Here is a 21,819-nt window from a genome sequence, read left to right as displayed (position 1 = left end):
TGTGTGTGTGTGTGTGTGTGTGTGTGTGTTCATGTGAGTGTGTGTGTATGTGTCTGTGTGTGTCTGTGTGTGTGCATAGTTATGTGTGTTTGTGTGTGCATGTGAGTGTGTGTGTGTAGGTATGTGTGTTTGTGTGTATATGAGGATAGATGAGGTGTGTGTGAATGCAACAAAAAAAAAAAAAAAACGCAGCCTGATATTTTTCACAGCCCTACCCCCTCCATCCACCTTAAGGCAAACATGGCCCATCTGATGACAAACAACCTGCTCGGAGACACACCGATCCACTCCATTCCATTCCCGGCCAAGTGAGCGCTTGCACTCTGCTCTTCATTATCGGGAGCCGGAACATGCCAAGGGCCATCAAACCAGGCCTGTGACTTTCTCGAGAAGCATCCAAAATCCACTGAGCGCAGAGGGCAGGCCTCCAACTCCTATTTCCTCTCACCTGTGTGCTCACAACACTGCTTGTACTGAACACTCTCCATTTGCAAGACAGAGCTAGAACTGAAGCTGGAGGAGAATGCATGCTTAAAAAGGTACACTATGCAAGTTTAGGTACTGAAACTGAATGACACACAGCTATGGCGCACACACAAACAAAGACAGTCAGCAAGAAGGATGAAGAGAAAAATATATTTGCATGTGTAATTCACCCCCATGTATTAACCTCATAGCTGAAGAAATTTTGGAAAACAAATGTAAACACCTCAAATAATAGGCAGGAAATGACGGTAGACGGTAGATGCTGATGTGAGGAGAGGAGCGGCTGGTGACTGCTTTCCAGGTGATGGCCATCTGGTGGCTCTTGTTTTTTTTGTTTTTTTTTAAGGAATATTTTTGGGACGGGGTTTTTATTATGCCTTTATTTTGGTAGGATAGTGAGAGACTGACAGGAAGTGAATGGGAGAAAGAGAGCTCAATGGTGTGTTTTGCCCCCAACGGCACCTTCCAGGCAGCACAGCCTAAAAGGCACTACCTTTACCGTATTCCTAAAATTAAACCCCCTCAACCCTCATCCTACCCCTAAACTGAGGGGAGTAGTGCCTTGAAGGCAGCGCTGCCTGGAAGGCACCATTGAGGGCAAATAATACCAAAGACCAGAAAGAGATGGGGTGGGACCGGGAAATGACCCGGCTCGGACTCGAACCCGCGTCCCCACATGCCGTACGGGGCGCTGCTGTATCCAGTTGTGCCACATGTGCCCTCCTGCTTTTGGGGGAGAGCCGTGAGGAGCGCTGGCGGCAGCTGAGGCTGAAGCGCCCGCGGAGGTGGACGCAGAGGTGAGGCGGCGGCAGAGGGGCCATGATTAAAAGCGATTAAAGTGGTGAAGAATTCATGAGGAGACGTGGCACTCTGATTTATGAGGGCCTTCATCAGAAATTCCATAAAAGTCCAATAAAAAGTAATGACCCAACATCACTGGGCAGGACCAAGATAACCCAAGCCACACTGCAATGGACAGCCCACACACCCTGGCCAGTTTATATAAAACACACCACCCTTCACATAAAAACCAAGCACACACTGTACACGTTGATGAGTCCAGATGAATAATCAACTCCAACATGACTTTTAGAGATATAGAGATGCTCAATGTCTTCCCCTAGTTTCCTTTTTCACAATACACACCCCACTGACAGAAAAAAACCTCACCCTACGAGTGACTATTGAGACGGTAATGGGATGCAGTATTTTCTCATTATCGCATCTTGGAAGGACAATTATGGCTGGCGATTAGGAGGAATAATAAGCTGGCGGGTGTCGAGGGCTCTTAATGATCAGCTCAAACCAGAGGATGCCCCCTATTGGCGCCTTTAATTGAATTCCAAATTGACCAGCACCGCATGGCGGGACTTATTGAAAAGGATCCCGCTGATCCCAAAGTTTGTGACTCTGGACGTCTCACATACACAGACACACACACATAACAAAACATCCAACGCAGGCATTAACCGGTCATTGTGGAGGTGCGATGTTTGTCTTATTAGTCATAAAAGTCTTAATATGTTTTACGTTTTTAAACAGTATTGTACAATAATCCTACACTTCTGCCGTTTCCTGTTCTGCTCAGGAAACAGAGTGGAAATGTAAAGATAACTTCGACATCACTTCAACTATATTATCAAAATCTCAGTCATCAATTTAACCATCTTTTATCACTACTGAATGTGTTGTTGCGAGTGTCTATTTGACAACAGAATGCCACATGGAGACAAACAGGAACAGTGCTGCACCATCCTGATGTAAAAGCCCTCAGCTCTCAGATCCTTTGTCTCTGTGTCCTTGTCACATCGCCTCACCCCCGAGATGATCGTGATCCAAGCCGAGCGGAGCAGAGGGACGCGGAGGAGAGGAGACACTGAGACCAAAGAGCCCCCACCGCCCCCACCACACACAGTCGCTACCGCTACGGCTTCACGGTTGTGTGGCTGGCGAGGACTGGGGGAGACCTGGCGAGGAGGGGGGGTGTGGGGGGGGGGGTAGTGTCGCTCCCGCCATTAGGGGGGCATTAAGCATTACTTACAAAGGACGAGCCCACTGGGGCTGGGGGGGGGGGGGGGGGGGGGGGGGCAGAGCTGTGTAAAGGCCTGTGGCACGACACTGGACCCTGGGAGGGTGGGAGAGGGGGAGAGGAGGAGAGGAGGATAGAGGAAAGGAAAGAAGAGGAGAGGAGGGAGGGAAGGAGAGGAACAGAGGGGAAGGAGAATTGAGAGGAGTGGTGTAGAGTGACAGGGGAAATGAGAGAGGGTGGTATACATGTGTGTGTGTGTGTGTGTGTGTGTGTGTGTGTGTTGAGGCTGGGAGGAGAAGGGGAACGGTGAGGCATAGCCCCAAGTTCTATGTTAGCATTCAGCGGCAGCTCCTGGGCATCAAATACATCCGTCTGCCATATCCTTCATTTATATGAACACGAGTTTGCTCTAATGCATAACCACACTGAAAACACATACTCACACACTTACACACACACACACAGACACACACACACACACACATACACACACAGACACTCACGCCGTAGAGCAGGACTCAGCCAAGTGCAGCAAATCTTGCTGTTTGATTTGCAATGGAAATGTGGGCCTTTGTTTACAAGCCCGCTCAAACAAGGGGCAGAGAGAGGAGCACTTCTCACATGAGCTCACACTCAAATGAATGAACACACACACACACACACACACTTCTCTCCTCAGATAACCTACACACACACTTCTCTCCTCTCATCTCTCCTCCACACACAATTTCTAATAATACTCATGGTCTCATACACACACACACACACAATCATACACACACACAAACACACTACACACTTCTTCATAGATAACCCAACACTGGCAACACTCCAGTACATTTAATCACACACAGAGACACACAGACACACACACTCCAGTTCTGCCTATTCCAAAAACACAGCAGTACCTCGCATCTGTGCAGAACTCCTGCCGTCTTACAACTCTCTCTATCCCTCCCTCTCTTTTTCTCCCCCTTCCCTTCCTCAATCTTTCCCTCTCTCCCTCCCTCCCTCACGGATGTGGAGCTCCACCCAGGCGTATGCTGGATGCTGAGGATTGAGGGGGGTGGAGGTGTTGCTGGGGGTGGAGGGGGGGGGGGGGGGGGGGGTGGCGCTCGGGTATAGACCCAGACGCGCTACCAGCTGCTCTCTGCAGGAGTGGCGAAAGCCGCAGCCCCATAGCGCTCTCTCTCTCTCTCTCGCTCGCTCTCTCTCTTTCTCTCTCTCTCTCTCTTGCTCTCTCTCTCTCTCTCTCTCTCTCCACGCGGCCTCCCGACCAGCCGTCCAGCGCAGCACCACCGCTGTGCTCTCCGCACCCGCTTAATGCCTTCTGACAGACGCCGAGAGGAGGAGAGGGCAGCAGAGGGGTGGTGATGAGCCCTGCGTGTGTGTGTGTGTGTGTGTGTGTGTGTGTATGTGTACATATGTGTCTGTGTGGGCATTTGCGTATAAATGCATGTTTAGATATGTGTATGTGTGTATGTGTGTGTGTATGTGTGTGTGTGTGTGAGACAGTGAGAGCGAGAGAGAAAGTGAGCTGGCAAGTGCCATTCTTATGCTCCCATCGGCAAAGGAGGACCTTTCCACAAAAAGGCTGTGGAGGCTCTTTTAATTTAGGTCAAGAGGAAGGGGGAAGTGGTGTGGGAGGTAGTGTGATTGTGAGCGTGAGTGTGTGTTAGTGTGTGTGAGTGTTTGTTAGTGTGTGTGTATGTGTGTGTCTGTGTTAGAGTGTGTGTGCGTGTGTGTGTATATGTGTGTGTATGTGTGTGTGTGTGTGTGTGTGTGTGTGTGTGTGTGTTAGTCTGTGTGTGTATGTGTTAGTCTGTGTGTGTGTGTGTGTGTGTGTGTGTGTGTGTGTGTTTGGGGGCACGCAGGGGGCACAGTGGCAGCTTTTTGGCTTCTTCAGCCAAAGCCGCCGCTGTGCGGCTCCTCAGTGGTCGCCGACGGCGACAGGAGAGGGCTGTGGTCTGGACTCCGGATCAGAGGGGAAACCGCAAACCTCAAACAGCTCTGTCGCCATGCCGACGCCTCGGATGGAAAACGGTCCGTCCACAGACTATTATTAGGCGCGCTGCTGAGGTAAGGTGTCCGTGTCCACGTCATGCATCATACATGCATACGGTATCAATAGTCAACAACGCTGAACAGCTCAATAAACCAACCAACCGACAAGACACAAGACACGTTTATCAATCTGGTAGGATTCTGGCCTGACTCGGGTCTAATTCTGCCGGCGTGGCTCTAGACTAGACTCTGATGAAGACGTGGTAACGTCGAAACGTTAGTCCCAGAATGTTGGCACCTTAAATAAAATGAAAAAAAAACTTCACATCTGAGTTGCTCCGGTGAACCCCTTTTTCTTTACTACAGTTTGTCCACTCCCGCACCAGATAGTGATTTCAGGAGCGCGGAGGACTTTTAGTTTTTTCTGCCGGCGTGGCACGTTGTGTGATGGCGTGGTTAGTACTCACCGAACGCTTCTTGATGGTGTGGTACGGCTGTATGATGGGCAAGCCCAGAGGGGTCACCCACTCCACGGTGCTGCCGGACTGGGAGATCATCCGGGCGCTGTCAGTCAGCCAGTCCTACAGGGGGCAACCCACATTAATTAACCAACGTGGCGAATGTGTGAGTATAATGCATTACTAAACCATAACATGCATACAATATACTGATCATATACCACCAAACATTAGATCTTATCTTTTACTTTGAGATTACTTGAAAATGTCTTGACATGTATTATCCTTATTAATTGTTATATTTTAATTTTGTCACAATAATGTCTCATTTTACTGTTATGGTGCCCTTACTGCTGAATACCGCAGGCATAAAGGGTTAGGTTACATTTGGTCAGGCATAAACATCCTCTGGTGCACAGCAAGCGGTGGCTTTGTGACCGGGCTCAACTTGCTGAAATGAAGGGACCCAAATTGAGCTGTTCCATGTGTGTGTCTGTGGCCTAACAGGTGTGTGAACCTGCGGAGCAGCAGCAACAGGACTGCTAGCGCTGCTAAGTGTCGCCGGCCCAAATTAGGCCACCGACACACACACACACACACACACACACACACACACACACACACACACACACACACACACACACACACACACACACACACACACACACACACACACACACACACACACACACACACACACACACACACACACACACACACACACACACACACACACACACACACACACACACACACACACACACACACACACACACACACACACACACACACACACACCCTGAGGCCCTATGTGGTTTCGGCACCAGACTAATGTCTCAGCGCTTCCTTGAGCCGGACCTCATACATCAGCTCCCTGCCTGCCCCCCTCTCTACAGATGTCTCTATCCCTCTATTCCTCCCCCCATCCCGATCCTCATCCTGCCATCTCAAACACACTCACTCTCTCTCCATCTCTGTGGCCCACTTCGCTCTTTCACAGGCCCCCACCTCTTTCTTTCTCTCTCCTTCCTTCTTTCTTTCTCTCTCTCTTTCTCTTTCTCTCTTCGTTCCCCCTCTCCTTCTCCCAGGTACAGCCAGCGGGTGAGTGGATTGATCATCCCCCCCCAGAGAGCCAGCAGACAGGGCTGTGGGGCTCAGCAGGATCTGACCCATTTACAGCAAACCCAGCCCAGCGGTAAGGGTCTGCCGTGCGTGTGTGTGTGTGTGTGTGTGTGTGTGTGTGTGTGTGTGTGTGTGCATATGTGGGGTGTGTGTCTGTGTGTTTATGAATGTGGTATGTGTGTGTATGTGTGTGTGTGTATGTATTTGCATGTGTGTGTGTGTGCATATGCATGTGTGTGTGTGTGTGTGTGTGTGTGTTTGCGTGTATGGGGTGTTTCCTATTAGATCTGGCTGTCTGAGCACCTCCTTGAGCGAAGCAGTGGGGGAGAGTGTGTGGGTGGTTGCTGGGGAGGTGCCTGCTGTGGCAACCAGGTTCATCATTTGTATACCCCCCCCCCCCCCCCCCACACACACACACACACACACATCTATTTTCTCTCCCTAGCTTTAATGCATGAGCCAACACAGGTGCGTGGCTTCTTTAATATGGGTGGGGCGGGGGTGGTGACTATATGGGGAAGACACCTGAAGAATTAATATTGCCTCTTTGCGGTCTAAAAATAACACCAGGCTCTCCTCCAAGACTCTGCTGCTTATCTGGGAAGCCTGGGTTCACTTTGTGTGTGTGTGTGTGTGTGTGTGTGTGTGTGTGTGTGTGTGTGTGTGGTGACGTGGCTAGAATGATGAATGAAAACAGGATATTATGGTATGAACTGTGTAACAAAAAGGTTGATATGAAAGAACAGAACATACATACGGCATGCATACAATTGTGCATTAAAGGAGCTCTTTTTTTGGGGGGGGGGGGGGCTAAAACATTTATTGTCACTTACAACAACATCACCTCGTCATCTGCTAGCTGCCTGTGCCTTGAATGGACTGAAAATATGTGGCCTCTGTGGACAGCCCAGGCTCCAAAAATGGCAACAAAAACAACCGGGGCCAACCTGGGCCATAAAAACATAACAAACTGTTCCAGCAAATCACTGACTAGATGCGCATTTAGGAGAGTTTTAACTGCACGGGAGGGAGGGGGAGGGAGTAGTGAGCTATCTCTCTGCTTTGTTCGAACGTCAACAGAAGTGACGTTAGCCAGCATCGCTTAGATCGCTTAGTTTTTTACTTCAGCAATATGGCAGTGGCGTGAGAGTGGGATTGATAGGGACATAACCACCTCGTGTATATATCTTTTACCAAACCCACCATCACAAGTGCCACATTGTTTTAATACAGCAAATGTACTATCAAGCTACCGGTAATCAAGTTAAAAAATTGTGTTTTCTATCATATATTCTGATTTTTGTTGCATCCTTCGCCCAATAAAATCACCCCTGTCTTAGTCTTGGTGTCTCCTGTTGCCATGCAACACAGCATATCAACTTAAAGGGACACTTCACTGATTAGCATTAAGCTTTGTATCTTTAGAAAACCAGTCATGTTTTTGAATGGTCATGCATCATTCCCTCAGTTCGCCTTGAGATGGGAGAAATACGGATTTCAATGAAACCCATGAATAGGACTTCCTGCTTTCGATGATGCAAAATGATGATTTTTACATCATCGAAAGCAGGAAGTCCAACATTGAAATCTTTATTTCTCCCATCTCAAGGCAAACTGAGGGAATGATGCACGATAGTGATGCGCGGGTCGGGTATTTTTTCAACCCGCGGGTCCCACTTTTATGAAATTATTTGGCCCAACCCAGCCCGCCCCGCACCACTGTATCTATTTTGACAACCCGCCCCGCCCCGCACCCGCGACTATTACATACTGGGCATTGTAAGTGCTTGGAAACATCGCCTGTAAACTGGCAACAACAAAGGCTATGATTATGAATATGAACGATAATCAGGTCATTATAACCAGATGATAGGCTACACATTTAAAAAATCTAGAAATACACAGCAAAAACCTACAAAGCAGCGTTTGTAATCTAGGCTAAACATTATAGCCTACGAAATACGTCCGAAATAAAACAAGGATTTGTATAGGAGATTGAGGCTGCTGAAAACGGAGAAGAATTTGAAGACAGTCAGTGTTGTTAATTTGCTCCTGGACAGATAAAGATTCATCAGTTTGGCTAACTTACTTGTAAGCTATAGTGTAAATTGACATTTCAAATAGCCTATGACAGTCGAACAAACAAGTTATGCATGTTTGTGCAAAATAACGTTATGTGGAGCCATATGGAGGAGGTGGCTCATTACATTGAAAAGGTAGGTTAAGGAATTGTTTGGGAAATAATAACGGCTAGTCATTGCTGACGTTAGCAATGCATTATCAGAGTTCGTTTCTCTGTCATTATGCTGAGGAAAACAACATTAGCACTTGCCATTGAAAGCTAGCAGCCTGTTGCTGTTCCTGTTGGATCCTGCAGCAAGCTGGCAACCGCGACTCAGAGGGAGAGGATACGCCGCGCAACAGTATTTTGAAAGTAATTACAGTGGGCTAGCCTACTCGTTTTGGCCACAATCCTACATACGGTTCCTTTAATATAGGCTATAGGGAATTGCACGCAACATACATGGATTTTAAAATGTAATTTTGTTTTTAATGACCCGCCCCAACCCGCCCCGCAAATAAAGTGATAATTTCTTTACCCGCCCCAACCCGACCCGCGGGTTACCCGCGGGGTCCGCGGGTTACGGGCCGACCCGCGCATCACTACTGCACGACTATTCAAAAACATGACGGTTTTCTAAAGACACAAAGCTTAATGCTAATCGGTGAAGTGTCCCTTTAAATCCAAGTTCAGTGAAAGAGGCCATATGTGCTTGTGCACACAGTAATTTGTATACTCTACTTGCTTTTATGTAGGTCACATGCCAAACTGAACACGCAACCTACTCCATTCATGCTTTTTCACTCAATAACAGTAATGTAATGTAATGTAATATACAGTATATTATGAAATTGCTGCTCTCTCCTTTTAAATGAATGGAACGTTGACATCAAAGATATTACTATCGGTAAAAAGTCCCAATGGGGATATCCTGGGACACTCTGGAATGCCTCCCGTCCAATCAGAAATAAGTAAACAGTTGGACCGGCCCTAACAGTTGTATAAATATACATATCTGACGGTAGTGTTAGTCCAGTGCAGATGAGGGTTAGGCAGGCTCTATTTTGTCATGCGTAAACACTGGCACAGTAGGTCGGGTATGAGAACGGTGATGTGACGGGAAGGACGTGCTTGCGTTGACTCATACCTGAATCTCCCGGGTGCCCGTGAACATTTCCTTCAAACTGTTGAATACCTGATGCACCAGGTAGTGTGAGGCACTCCATACATGCTCCTGCAATCACAAAGCACGCACACACACACACACACACACACACACACACATAATCAATATCAAAGCCAAAGAGAGCAACAAAGAGAGAAAGGGCGCTTCCATCTGGCCACCTGCACAGCGCAGAGTAGTCAGGTGCCAGGGCCCTCGCTTCAGATAACTCCGTTGCCATGGAGGGCTTTTGTGGTACTGGGCTCTGCAGAGCACGCTCTGTGAGGGGTGCCATGAGGCTGTCTTCCAGGAGAGAGAGAGAGAAAGAGAGATAAAGAAAGAAGGAAAAAAGAAAGGGAGCAAGAGAAGAAAGAAAGAAAGATCGAAAGAAAGAAAAAGAAAGAAAAAGTGAGAGAGAAGAAAGAAAGAGAAAGAAAAGGTGTGAGGGAGGGAGAGAGAGAGAGAGAGAGAGAGAGAGAGAGAGAGAGAGAGAGATGGTGGCACTGGGGTAAACAGGGGTGCCATGTGGATAAGTGCCAGGAGATGCCCGAGTGCCACCCTGGCCAGCCTGAGCCTGTCCAGCATCTCTCCAGAGCTGGGCCAACACATAACACACCAATCCCCTTACACTTCACACACACAACCACCAATCCTCTTACACTTTGCACAGCCAAAAACAAACAAACAAATAAACCAAATCTATTCTTCATACCCACTTAAACACACGCTACCACTCAACACATATCCGATCACTTCGCAAACAAATTAGCACTCAGTGTGGGATGTACCTCATTTCCTCTCAAGCTGCCATCTACACATTATCAAGACAATATGAGACTATGACTGATGGTGGAAATAACCGCCCTAAAGAACCTCTTCCCTTTCCTTCCTCGCTCAATGTTTTTTTTTACCCCCAACGGCACCTTCCAGGCAGCACAGCCTAAAAGGCTGCTAAGCACCACCACCATAACCATAACCATACTGTAACCAAAAGGCACTACCCTTTACCCTATTCCTAACCCTAACCCCCTCAACCCTCATCCTACCCCTAAACTGAGGGGAGTAGTGCCTTGAAGGCAGCGCTGCCTGGAAGGCACCATTGAGGACAAATAATACCAAAGACCTTCCTTCCCCCTCACTCCTCCCACCCAGATGACGGGCCTGAGCTAAGCTCCCTTAGATACCCTGGGAGCCTCCTAGTTGATTTCAGCAGTAGTAGCAGCATTACAGTACTTGTGTCTCCATGGCTGTGTGCGTTCTTAAGTGCTTTGGGGAGTGGATCTGCACTCGCGGGACCTGACGACTGCTAAATAACCAACAGAACAGTGTGACACGGCAGAAAAGCAGGGGGTATGCACACCACAACAGATGCTGGACTGGGTATCGTGCCTTCATACGCCACTGATAATAACGATTCATTGATTATCCCACAGGTCATGAAACTGGAGTTGAATGACTCAAAATATAAATGGCAACATACTGTCCATGACTTCAATTAGATTTTGGAGGGAGGTCTGGGTATATTAAACAAAGTGACAAATAAGCCCACAGATCTATTTCAAAATCAATTCTATCCAATGGGTCATTACATCATCACACGCCAAATCACCGTCTCAGATTTTGTTCAAACCTTGTCGACATCAAGAATGGGACTGAACCATTAAAAGTTTGTACAGCATTCTCTTTGATTTTTTACAAGGCCCTAGATTTGGAGAAAAGTGCAAAAAGAGTGACATAAAGGCTAGTATACAGTAAACTTGCTTTTTTACATTTGGTGTTAATCTTTTTTTTTTCTTTACAAACTATATTTTAGTAATGTAGTAATATGTAAACATATAATGGGCTTGAAGATTTTAAGGATTAAACAAGCATTTGCATTTGCATTTTGCTTATATAAAACTAATGGGCATGCAGTACAAACTTTTAAAGGTCAAATCATATCAAGTACACGTGTGTCTTCTACCCTACAAAGTTTGGCCTTCAAACATGGCCTTCAAGATACAGTAAGGCATTTCCGTGATTGTAGAAAATGATACAGAAGAGTGACAAACATGTACAGTATCAAAACATTGGAATTTAACAAAAATGTTTTACACGTCTTAGCTTTGAGACCTAAATATTGGGTAGACAAATTTCGAGCAAAATCTGAGATGGTGCAGCAACCATACTCCTGGATTTTGTCTGATTTGACACTGAATTACCCCAATCTATCATTTTCTATCTTTTAAGAAGGGGTTGGGTTGACGACTCGATAGTACCACATTATTGATCACATCTGTCCACTGGGTACTGACACAAGGGTTATGGAGTAGATTCACAAACCCAGAGCAAGCCTTACAACTGAGGTTGCAGGCAGATTGCATGAGGCTGTGCATTTATAGATGGGTTGTGCTGCTGAGGCCTCCAGTGCATTCTCTGTTCTCTGGGCAGCATCAAAACTCACAAACAAACATACACACACACCACAAAGGTCAGTGAAGGTTAGATGCTACATGGATCTATAGCAATGTAGAGGGTATAACATTCGGGAACAGATATGGATGTAGAGTTGTGTGTGTGTGTGTGTGTGTGTGTGTGTGTGTTGAGCAGGAGAACAGAGAGACTGTGTGTGTGTGTGTGTGTGTATGTATGTGTATGTGTGTGTGTGTGTGTGTGTGTGTGTGTGTGTGTGAGACGGTAGCGAGGCTTTACCTTGGGGAAATCATCAATCTCCATCAGCCTCTTCTGAATCTGCAGGCGCCCCCCGAAGCGTGTGACCCCGTACACCACGGTCATCACCGTCTGCTTGACCACCTTGCGGCCGATGAAGCCTTCCAGCACCTGGGCGATCGGCAAGCCGTTCTCCGCATCCTTAACGCGGAACTCCTCCACCTGGCAGAACCGCAGAGAGCAAAGCCAACGTCAATAGCTGAACAATAAAACATGGTGTGGAAACAGGCATGGCAAACACTCAATGTTTTTTTTTCAAGGAATAAACAAAGCCTGCTAATGATAAAGCAAATAAACAACCTACTAAAACTGATGGAAAATGCAATCAAATAATGAAATGGTAAAGCAATCATTTATCTGAACTGGTGTTGCGTTGTTTGGATTTGACCAATATACGATTACACAATATGAATGTGAAGTTGCTTCACTATGTTGTTCCAGCTATATGAGCTCAGGATTGGTGACGCAAGTACAACTTGCATCACACGGCTCATTAGAGGCTTTGGAAAAGCATCTTCTACACCAGGTGCAGATTAAAGGTTTGATTCAGCCATTAACAGTCCTAAACTTGAGGAAATCAATAGGCTGGCCATTACTCCGAGATCCGGACTCTCCATCCCCTGCAAGCAGGAGTCCGGGAACTTCTGGGCTGGACCAGCCAGTCATACTGACGCTGCAAAAGGATGCCAGAGCTCTTGGGAGAAGAAACCCACTGAAGCCTGCGCCACCAACAGCAAGGTTGGGGTGCAAGAGGAAGAGAGCAGGGTTGGGTGTGAGGATCAGAGAGAGAGAAAGAGAGAGAGAGAGTGAGAGAAAGAGAGAGAGTGCAGGAAAGAGAAAGAGAGAGAGAGCACGAGGGAGACCGACAGAGAGAGAGTGAATGAGAGAGAGGGAGAGAGTGCAGGAGACAGAAAGAGAGAGAGAGAGCACGAGGAGGCCGACAGAGAGAGAGAGGGAGAGAGAGAGAGAGAGGGAGAGAGGGAGAGAGCGCGCGAGGGAGAGGGGTTGGGCAGCTGGAGCACCGCTGCCAGCTGGCGCCCCCTGGTGCGAGTGGAGGCTCACTGACCTGCTGGGCCACTCCGCTGTAGACGTCCTGGGGCTCGTCACAGGGCGCGAGGTTGACGGACGTGGCACCGATCACGTCGCGGCCCAGGGCTGCATAGTGCTGCAGCCCGTTACAGGAGCCGTCCTGCGAGCCAAACAGACAGGAGCCAATCAGGAAAAACATTCTTTTTTTTTGTTTGTTTTTTTTTACTACATTCTACAGGTCTACATTCTACAAGGGGTGGTGGCAGCATAGTGGTTAAGGAGCTCGGCTAGCATGTACTGTAGTAGCCAGAAAATGTGTGGGTTCAATTCCAGGCTTCCACCACCGTTGCGCCCTTCAGCAAGACCCCCGAGTTGCTCCGGAGTCAATGGCTCATATAATACACTAAGTCACTTTGGGTGAATGAGTCTGCTAAATTAATACATGCAAATCTATATTTCATCAATTACACAGGGATTACACTGAGAATGTTAAGCCCGAACTATGGTAATTTGTTACCAATTTGAACGTTTTACACAGCGCAGAACACACTGATGTTAAAAAGAACAATAAACACAACACAAAACACTTAAAGCCTTGCTGTTATTTTAAACTCTTTGCCTAACGGATGCTGATGAAAGCCTGAGAACAGACTGTGGGGGGAGCAAACATTCTGTGCAATCAACGTTAAGGGGCTGGCTACAGCAAACATCGCTGATGCCATACTTTCTCCTTGGCAAAAAAAAAGATAAACACTGCTTTTCACTGACGCCTTTGAGCTTCCTTCGGTGATTTAAGAGACAATAAAAGCCCACAAGTAACAAGCCATTACGAAGCAAAACAAACTCCCCATTGCTCCTCCTCTGCTCAGCAACATCTGGTTGGTAAAATTAGCTGGCCGAGGGGTGCGAACGCACGGGCACCCGACCAAAAGATTTCTTAATGTCACGGCAGATGAGGGTGTGTGTGGGGAGGCGCGTCGGTCGAGAAGGTCAGTTTCACGAGCAGTCTACCCCATCTGTGGAGTCTCTGTCTCTCTCTCTCTCTGCCTCTGCCTCCCCCTCTCTCTCTCTCTCTCTCTCTCTCCCTCTGTCTGTCTCTCTATTCTGCTTACGGCGCTAGAATGGGTACAGTGGAGAGAGCACTGAGAAACCTGAGCTATCAGCTGGGCCTGCTCAACTGTGAGAGCTGCACTCAGCTTCCCCTGCAGGCCAATGGCTCCACTCAGAACAACAAGCACAAACTGCAACAGCAGCAGGCTCACGCCAAAAACCCATAGCAGCAGTAGAGTTTGAAGTTGGAGTTGTCAATTCTGGCAGTTTTTGTAACATATATTATTTCTAACATGTTCTCGTCTATCAGTGAATCAATCAGTCAATCGATACACTTCCATCCACTCACCCACCCCATCTATCTACCTATATTATGTCAAGGTGACCTTTATGTCAAGGTGACCTGGTACCTACAGTAATTTCCTATGTATTCGCCGCAAGACAATATTTGATACAAGTTACAGAAGAAGAAATAAAGCCATATTAATACCACATTAAATGTCCACCTGAATCAACCTCATAAGCTGAAGAAATCCATGTATAAACCGTGGCCAATAGTTGGGAAATTACGGTATCTACAGTATGTATTTTCAGTAGATGCTGTTCCAAGCTAGTCTGGCTCCGTCTGTCTACGCACTTTCGCTCAACTCCTTTTCTCTACAGTACTCCGTCTGGAGTAGCTTGACCTGACCTCCTTTACGTCGGCTTTGTGGAAGCTGACCAACAGAGGGATGTTCCTGAGAGCGATTACTCCTACACTATGCTGTAAGCCTATCGTTATTGTTGTGTCCCCCCCGTAGTTAAAATACGTCATTACTAAACATTAGTGGGTGAACTCCAATGATTTCAAACTTCAGACAAGCATCCACCAAGCAGGAAATAATTGCTTGCCAATGGATCTAGGCCAGACTCTCTGTGAAGTCAGTAGGGTTGGGTATCGAGAATCGAGAATCGATGGGAACCGGGACTAGCTTTCCAATTCTCCCGGAATCGTTCAAAAGTTTAAATTTCAATTCCTAGTCTCGATTCCCAGTCCACGAACCGGAAGAAGAAACCGCTAAACACCAACGAAGAAGGTGTTTGCATAACCGAGCTGGAGCAACAAGACGACGTTAGATTTGATATTGAAAACAGTCCTGTGAGAAATGTGTAGTAAATGTCATTCAGAAAGGCCGTTGGTTAAGCTAGCTCATTTAAAATATTCAAACTTTTTTGTTGAAATTCAAACGATACCCAACCCTAGAAGTCAGGCAGAGGGGACTGCGGTACCTGATGAACAGGGAAGTGGGAGATGAACTCGGTGTGGTCAGGTGAGCGGGCAGCGCTGGCAATCTCCATACAGCAGCCCAGAGCCTGCCAGGGCTCATCTGCTTCCATCCACCACCTCCTCCCCTGAAAACACACACACACACGCACACGCACGCGCACGCACGCGCGCGCACACACACGCACACACGCACACACACACACACACACACACACACACACACACACACACACACACACAGACACACACACAGACAGACACACACAGACACACACAGACACACACAGACACACACACACACACACACACACACACTTTAGCTGTCGTGTGGAGACATTACAGCACACCATCCACTTCCATACGGTAATGATGTGTTGAGGATCTGAGTTTTGAGCCATTTCTAAAAATAATATATTTGATTTCAAAAGGCAAATACGTGTGTTCTTAAGTAAAGTTCATATTAATACAATATGTCAACCACATTATCACTGTGAAAAGGTTACTGCTAAAGATAAGTCAATCCAAAAACCATCGCTGTGGAGCTCGTGGCTCACCGTGAGCGGGTGGTCGGCGGAGTCCAGTATGTCCTCCATGATGGAGTTGGCGTAGGCCAGGCGGCCGGCCATGGAGCTGCGCTTCTTCAGGCCCGTCAGGTTGACCAGGTGAATCTTGAGCCAGTCCAGGCCGTGAGGCCCCAGCCGCTTGCCCTCGGCGAACACCAGGAGGGCGCGCGTCACGTCGCTGCCCAGGTGGTTGAAGTGGGGCGGGCACGGGTAGGTGCGCCCGCGGAAGTCCATGTTGTGCGGGAACCAGAAGATCTGGCCGTAGGTAGGGGCGGAGGGAGAGAACGGTAAGAGCGACACAGAGAGGTCACCGTTTGGCCACTACAGCTCAGTATGAATTCGGCACAACGGAAAAAGAGGAAAAGAACATACAGTACATGACGATATGTTGCGTAATTGGCCTGGACTCTGAACCTCCTGAACATCCTAAGGTACCTCCCACAATTTACCTTTTCAATTTCAATTTTCAATTTAATCTCACTTATAGAGTAGCCAAACATTACACAAGTCTCATGGCGCTTTACAGAGTGTAAACATTTCCCTCCTCCCATCACTGTACACGCACACCAGATACCCCAGAGCTCTCACTACAGTCCCCCTCCTCTAAAAGTGTTTCCTCCATCTATTAGTCTAAGAATGAGCACGAGCAATACGTTTTCTACCTATGTACTTAACACAGGTGATATCATTAATTATCTGATCTACCTGGCTGCTAATTTGCTAAATGGCTGCATCAAGTACTTGGCAGGACTTTTTAATTTTCTGAATCCGGGAGGTCTGCTTCTGCTGTGAATTCTATGCACGCTCGAACTTCTAAACAGAGCTGAATCTGCACGCTGAGCTGAGCTCCACGGAACATTTCAGGGCAATTGCCCTTCTTCAGGCTAGTCTATTCCCAAGCCACACTGACTGCACTGAACCTGACTTGAGATCAGTACTGCGGTGGTTCGGCGACGGTGTTCGGCACGGTGACGCGCACGGTGACACGCTGCCGACACGGTCCTACCAAAGATCGTATAGTTACTGAGATGAATCATAAAGGGGTTTTTCAATGGAATGAAATGGCACCACTTCCGCCTCCTAAAGGGGCATGATCAGTGACAAGATAATCGGTTTAGAACGGTGTAGAATCAGCAGAAGCAGGTGCCGTTGATAACAGGTTTATTTCTCCCACAGAAATACCTCCGTTTGCCTCCTAAATGGGAGTGGCAGTCGCGTCACAATGAAACCAGAATTTACCCTCATATGAATCGTCTCGCTTTATAAACCGTCTCTGGTCCTACCTTGTGGCGCATGTGGTTGGCGATGGACAGCTTGTAGAGGGCGTCCATGCGCAGGCCGTGCATCTCGATGAACTTCCTCCTGGCGCGGATGACCTCGCGCTTGAGCTTGGCCTTCTCCTCCTGGCTCAACTTGGGGTCCCGGGGCGAGAAGCGCGGCACCGGGGGCGCCTCGGACACGGGCGGCGGCACGCTCAGCCGGTCGTCGCCGCGGCCGTTGAAGACGCCGATGATGATGTCCAGCAGCGGCCCGTTGATGCGCCAGGCGCAGGCGCCCAGCTGGTTGAGGGCGTCGAGCACGGCGTGCAGCTCGTGGTTGGGCTTGCGCTCCATGCACAGCTGGTGCTGCATGGCGCCGTCCACCGCCCGCATCAGCTTGGCGGGCGTCAGCAGGTAGGCGCCGAAGCGCGGCGACGTCCACGGCAGCGGCGGGCACAGCATGGGGATGACGGACGTCTCGAACGTCAGGTCCGTCTCCAGGGCCTCCGACTGCAGCTGCACCAGGAACGGGTGAGGCTTCACAAAACCGATCTATGAAAAGCAATTTTACAAGAACCGCATTAGGATAAAAAACGCATTACGAGAACTCCCAGAGTGACTTTTATTTACTCACTAGATTTTTTATCCCTAACAACAAAAGCACTCTACAGGTTTTAATGATCTTTCACCGATATTTCGCTCTTTCCCCATCACACTCCTTTCTCTGCAGCAATAAATCCAACGGAGGTAAACAAAGCTGTCAATGAGAATTGCAAAAATCTAACTTTCATCTCCTGGATGTGCATCCCTGACAAACTCTAACATGATTTGAAGTCATCACATCTTTCAGGCACTGACAATCACTCACACAGCATGCAAGAGTTCCAATACACAAACCTGCTGTCACTGGTGTACAGTCTGAACATTTTGATTACCTTTGAGGAAAATGTTTATTCATTCCGGTTCTGACTGGTGTGCATCAATCACTGCTATTTTGCTCGTGTGCTACTTCATAACTTGACCAAGAGGAATTGCCATGACGTTAGAGGGCTGTTCAAAGGCATAATGTCTGGTACGCAACATTTCTAATTAGATGTGACAGCAGGGCACTTACTACTTCCTGAAAGCCTTACCAGCCAAGGCAAACACACACACTACACACACACACACACACACACACACCCTCTTTCTTGCCATCACATAGACACAGAATATCACTCTCACTCTTTCACACACACAATTACACACACACACACACACACACACACAAATATACACATACACACATAAGCACATACACACACAAGCAGACACACACACAGACAGACACACAGACACACAGACACAGACACACACACACACACACACACACACACACACACACAACACACACAGCAGATGGATGAAGACAGAGACTGAACGTGCACACAGTTGTAGGGGATCTAAGTAGGGGGGTGGGGTGTAACAGATTTCGGGACACATCCGTCAGAAGAGTGGAAATTCCCTGGATGCCACCTGTAAGATCACGGAGTGCTCACCCCCCCCCCCCCCCCCCCCCCACCCGCTGCACAGCCCCAACAACGTCAACAGAACAGAAACGCTGGCAACAGTCCAACGAGCACACACACACAGCCACCACCCAGCCCTACGACCATCTGCAGTCGCAGCAGACGAAGAACCGCTAAATCCCTGCGCTTTGAAGCCCATGAAGGGGGGCTCTCCGTCAGAGAGAGACGTCACATCGTGCAGGGCAGAGAGGCTTCGGTGTCACGCCTGCGACCCATCCACCCTAACCCCCCCCCCCCCCCCACACACACACACACACCACTCGCTGGCCTCCTTCTCCTCCTTCTCCCGGCTCCCGAGGTGATGAATCAGAGGGCCAATTAAGGGACCAGTAAAATGGGAATTAGTTTGGGAGCTATTCGTCATGCTCAGCTGACACACCTCACACACACACACACACACACACACCTATCCACCACCCCCATGCCCCAGCCCAAAGCCACTCTTGCAAGAAAAATGTTTCCATAATTCATATGAACACACATTGAGCGTCTGGACCGGAGAGAGAGAGAGAGGAGAGAACAGTAAGGAGGAGGAGGGGGTGACAGAAAGAGAAAGATAGAGAGAGAGAGAGAAGGAGTAAGAGAGGCAGCAGAAGACATGGAAAGACATATTGGGGGTGGGGGGTAAGAAAGACAGAGTAGTAGGGAGAGACAGATGGGTGGGAGAGAAAGGAAGAGAGCAAGAGAATGATAGAGGAGAGAGAGAGAGAGAGAGAGAGAGAGAGAGAGGGGGGGGGGTGAGGATGGAGGGGGTAAGAAAGAGTAGAAGGGAGATGGGTGGGAGAGGAAGGAAGAGACAGATAGAGAGTGATAGAGAGAGACAGAGAGAGGGAAGGAGGAAAACAAGGAGCAATGAGGAAGGGAGAACAGAGAGGGAGAGAAAAGGTGATGCAGTGATGATAGAGGGATGAGCCAGAGAGGAAATAAACAGAGGGATGGGGTGAGAGACAGAGAGAGAGGAAGTGAGAGACAGAGGGGGGGGCGTGCGACGCGATGCGCTGACATTGACGGACAGCTGTGTTTCCTGATGAGGGGCGTCTGTTATGGCTGCCGTCTCCTCCTCCCTGCTGCTGTAATTACAAACTCCACTCATTCATCAGGCCAATCTGCCTCCACACACTCACACACCCTCCCCCCTGCCGTCAGCAAGCCATCACACACACATGCATCCACACATGAGGGCCAAAGTGTGTGTGTGTGTGTGTGTGTGTGTTTGTGTGTGTGGTGCATATCTATCAATGGGTGCTAATGTGTCTTATGGCCTGCGTCTTACATGAAAATCCATCCATCTGTAGGCTTAATTGTATCTATGTGAAACAGTGAAGGGCCTTTCATTAGGTCTTTGTGCCAATAAGATTATATCTATGCAGCGTTCCTACACATTCTTCACCTCAGATCACTGCATTAAGGTGTCTCCAATCACACTGCACACACTGTGCAAACAACTGTGTCTATGAGAGTATTCATGTTTAGCTCTCTACATACAGTATGCACAGCAGCTCTATCTTCTTTGTAAGGGTGTGTGTGTGTGTGTGTGTGTGTGTGTGTGCGTACTGTAGTTCCAGTATTGTGTGTGTTCACATTCACATTGCTATGAATATGTGTATAATTATACTGTATATGTAATGTATGAGTATTCATGCACTGTAGTGTGTGTGAGTGTGTGTGTGTGTGTGTGAGTGTGCGTGTGTTCGCTGTATTTCTGTGTCCACATTGCCATTGCTATGAATATGTGTATATGTATTATATTGTGTATGTAATGTACGAGTATTTGTGGACTGCAGTGTGTGTGTGTGTGTGTGAGTGAGTGAGTGAGTGAGTGAGTGAGTGAGTGAGTGAGTGAGTGAGTGTGTGTGTCTTTACCGAATGGGAGCTGCGGAAGGTGTACATGTGGTAGAGCGCGTGGACGAGCTTCTTGCCGGGGTTGGGGGACATGAGGTCGCAGGGCACCGTCAGGTGCTGCACCATCAGCTCCACCAGGAACGTGCCCAGCTGGACGAGCAGCGTGCTGGGCCACGGCGTGGTGCCGCACAGCAGGGAGGGGCCTGCACTTAGCTCCGCCTCCAGCTCCTCCCACCGCTCCCGGGGCAACACGTTGCTGGTCTAGAGGACACAGAGGACTTCAGATATACTGTATGTGTGTGTGTGTGTGGGGGTCAGGCGACCCTCATACTGTACACTGTTTACATTGTCAACACACTGAGAGGCAGAATGGACTCCTTGTCCTCGAAAGACATTGCACAAAGCGGGATTACTTGGATTTATGCTGAGGACTGCACGGAGCAAAACCAGTAATGGTGCAGATTTGAAGGGGCTTCCAGCTTTTATTCAGAACAGTTATTGAACTCCAAAATTACCCCCTGGCCTGGCTAATGACGTGCCCCCTGGCCTGGGGGGAGGGATATGTGCAGTCGGTGGTACACATTGCAATCAATCGGTTCAGAACTATTAAAAGCATAGGCATACCAACCTTTTCATGATAACCTACCATACCATCACGAGAGGACACTCCGCTTAAAACACCCCTAAACGTTCGTTTTAAAAAAAAATCACTGAGTGGTTACTGGTCTTTAACTATAGCAAGTTTCGCAGCAAAATACAGCTTCTGTCATCTTTTATCAGGGATTTTCGAATTCCTGGAACTACCTTTTCAGATACCTCACAATCGTGTATAAATTTCCACTCTGTATTTGAATCTGAAGATTACACACTCCAGACCACTACCTGGCGACAATGTTCCTATTAGGACTACAAACAAATATAAGCAGGCCCCAGTGTTGCCAGATTGGGCGGGTGCCCGCCCAATTGGGCTTCTTTTATATCGTTCGGCGGGGGAAAATAAGCTGTAGGCGGGTAAATAACATTTTGAGTTCAATGGTTCTCTATGAGAAAAACGTCATCAGGCGTTTTTTGCTGAAGACGGCGGGGTGATTGGGCGGAAATCAGTCAACCCAATCTGGCAACACTGCCAGGCCCCCTTTCCGTTTCTGGTGGCGGAGTAATATCAACGAGCAATGAGTCTTCCTACAGAAAACAATGAGATTTACAAAA

The 21,819-nt window shown here is 48.2% G+C and overlaps 1 protein-coding gene across 1 annotated transcript in view; it reads right to left on the bottom strand.

Annotated features, from left to right (window-relative positions):
* The window catches only part of polrmt (polymerase (RNA) mitochondrial (DNA directed)), a 57,856-nt gene that overhangs the window by 19,706 nt on the left and 16,331 nt on the right, over nucleotides 1–21,819 (bottom strand). Inside the window, exons 9-16 of the mRNA XM_062556072.1 lie at nucleotides 20,632–20,871; nucleotides 17,225–17,752; nucleotides 15,933–16,196; nucleotides 15,381–15,503; nucleotides 13,099–13,221; nucleotides 12,015–12,194; nucleotides 9,309–9,395; nucleotides 4,987–5,100 (exon numbers count right to left, since the gene is read on the bottom strand). Of these exons, the coding sequence (XP_062412056.1) occupies nucleotides 4,987–5,100; nucleotides 9,309–9,395; nucleotides 12,015–12,194; nucleotides 13,099–13,221; nucleotides 15,381–15,503; nucleotides 15,933–16,196; nucleotides 17,225–17,752; nucleotides 20,632–20,871 (1,659 nt within the window). The remainder of the gene's footprint in view (nucleotides 1–4,986; nucleotides 5,101–9,308; nucleotides 9,396–12,014; nucleotides 12,195–13,098; nucleotides 13,222–15,380; nucleotides 15,504–15,932; nucleotides 16,197–17,224; nucleotides 17,753–20,631; nucleotides 20,872–21,819) is intronic.

Source organism: Sardina pilchardus, chromosome 15 (genome assembly GCF_963854185.1).
Source record: "Sardina pilchardus chromosome 15, fSarPil1.1, whole genome shotgun sequence".
Taxonomy (NCBI): domain Eukaryota; kingdom Metazoa; phylum Chordata; class Actinopteri; order Clupeiformes; family Clupeidae; genus Sardina; species Sardina pilchardus.
This window is presented reverse-complemented; position numbering and strand designations above follow the sequence as displayed.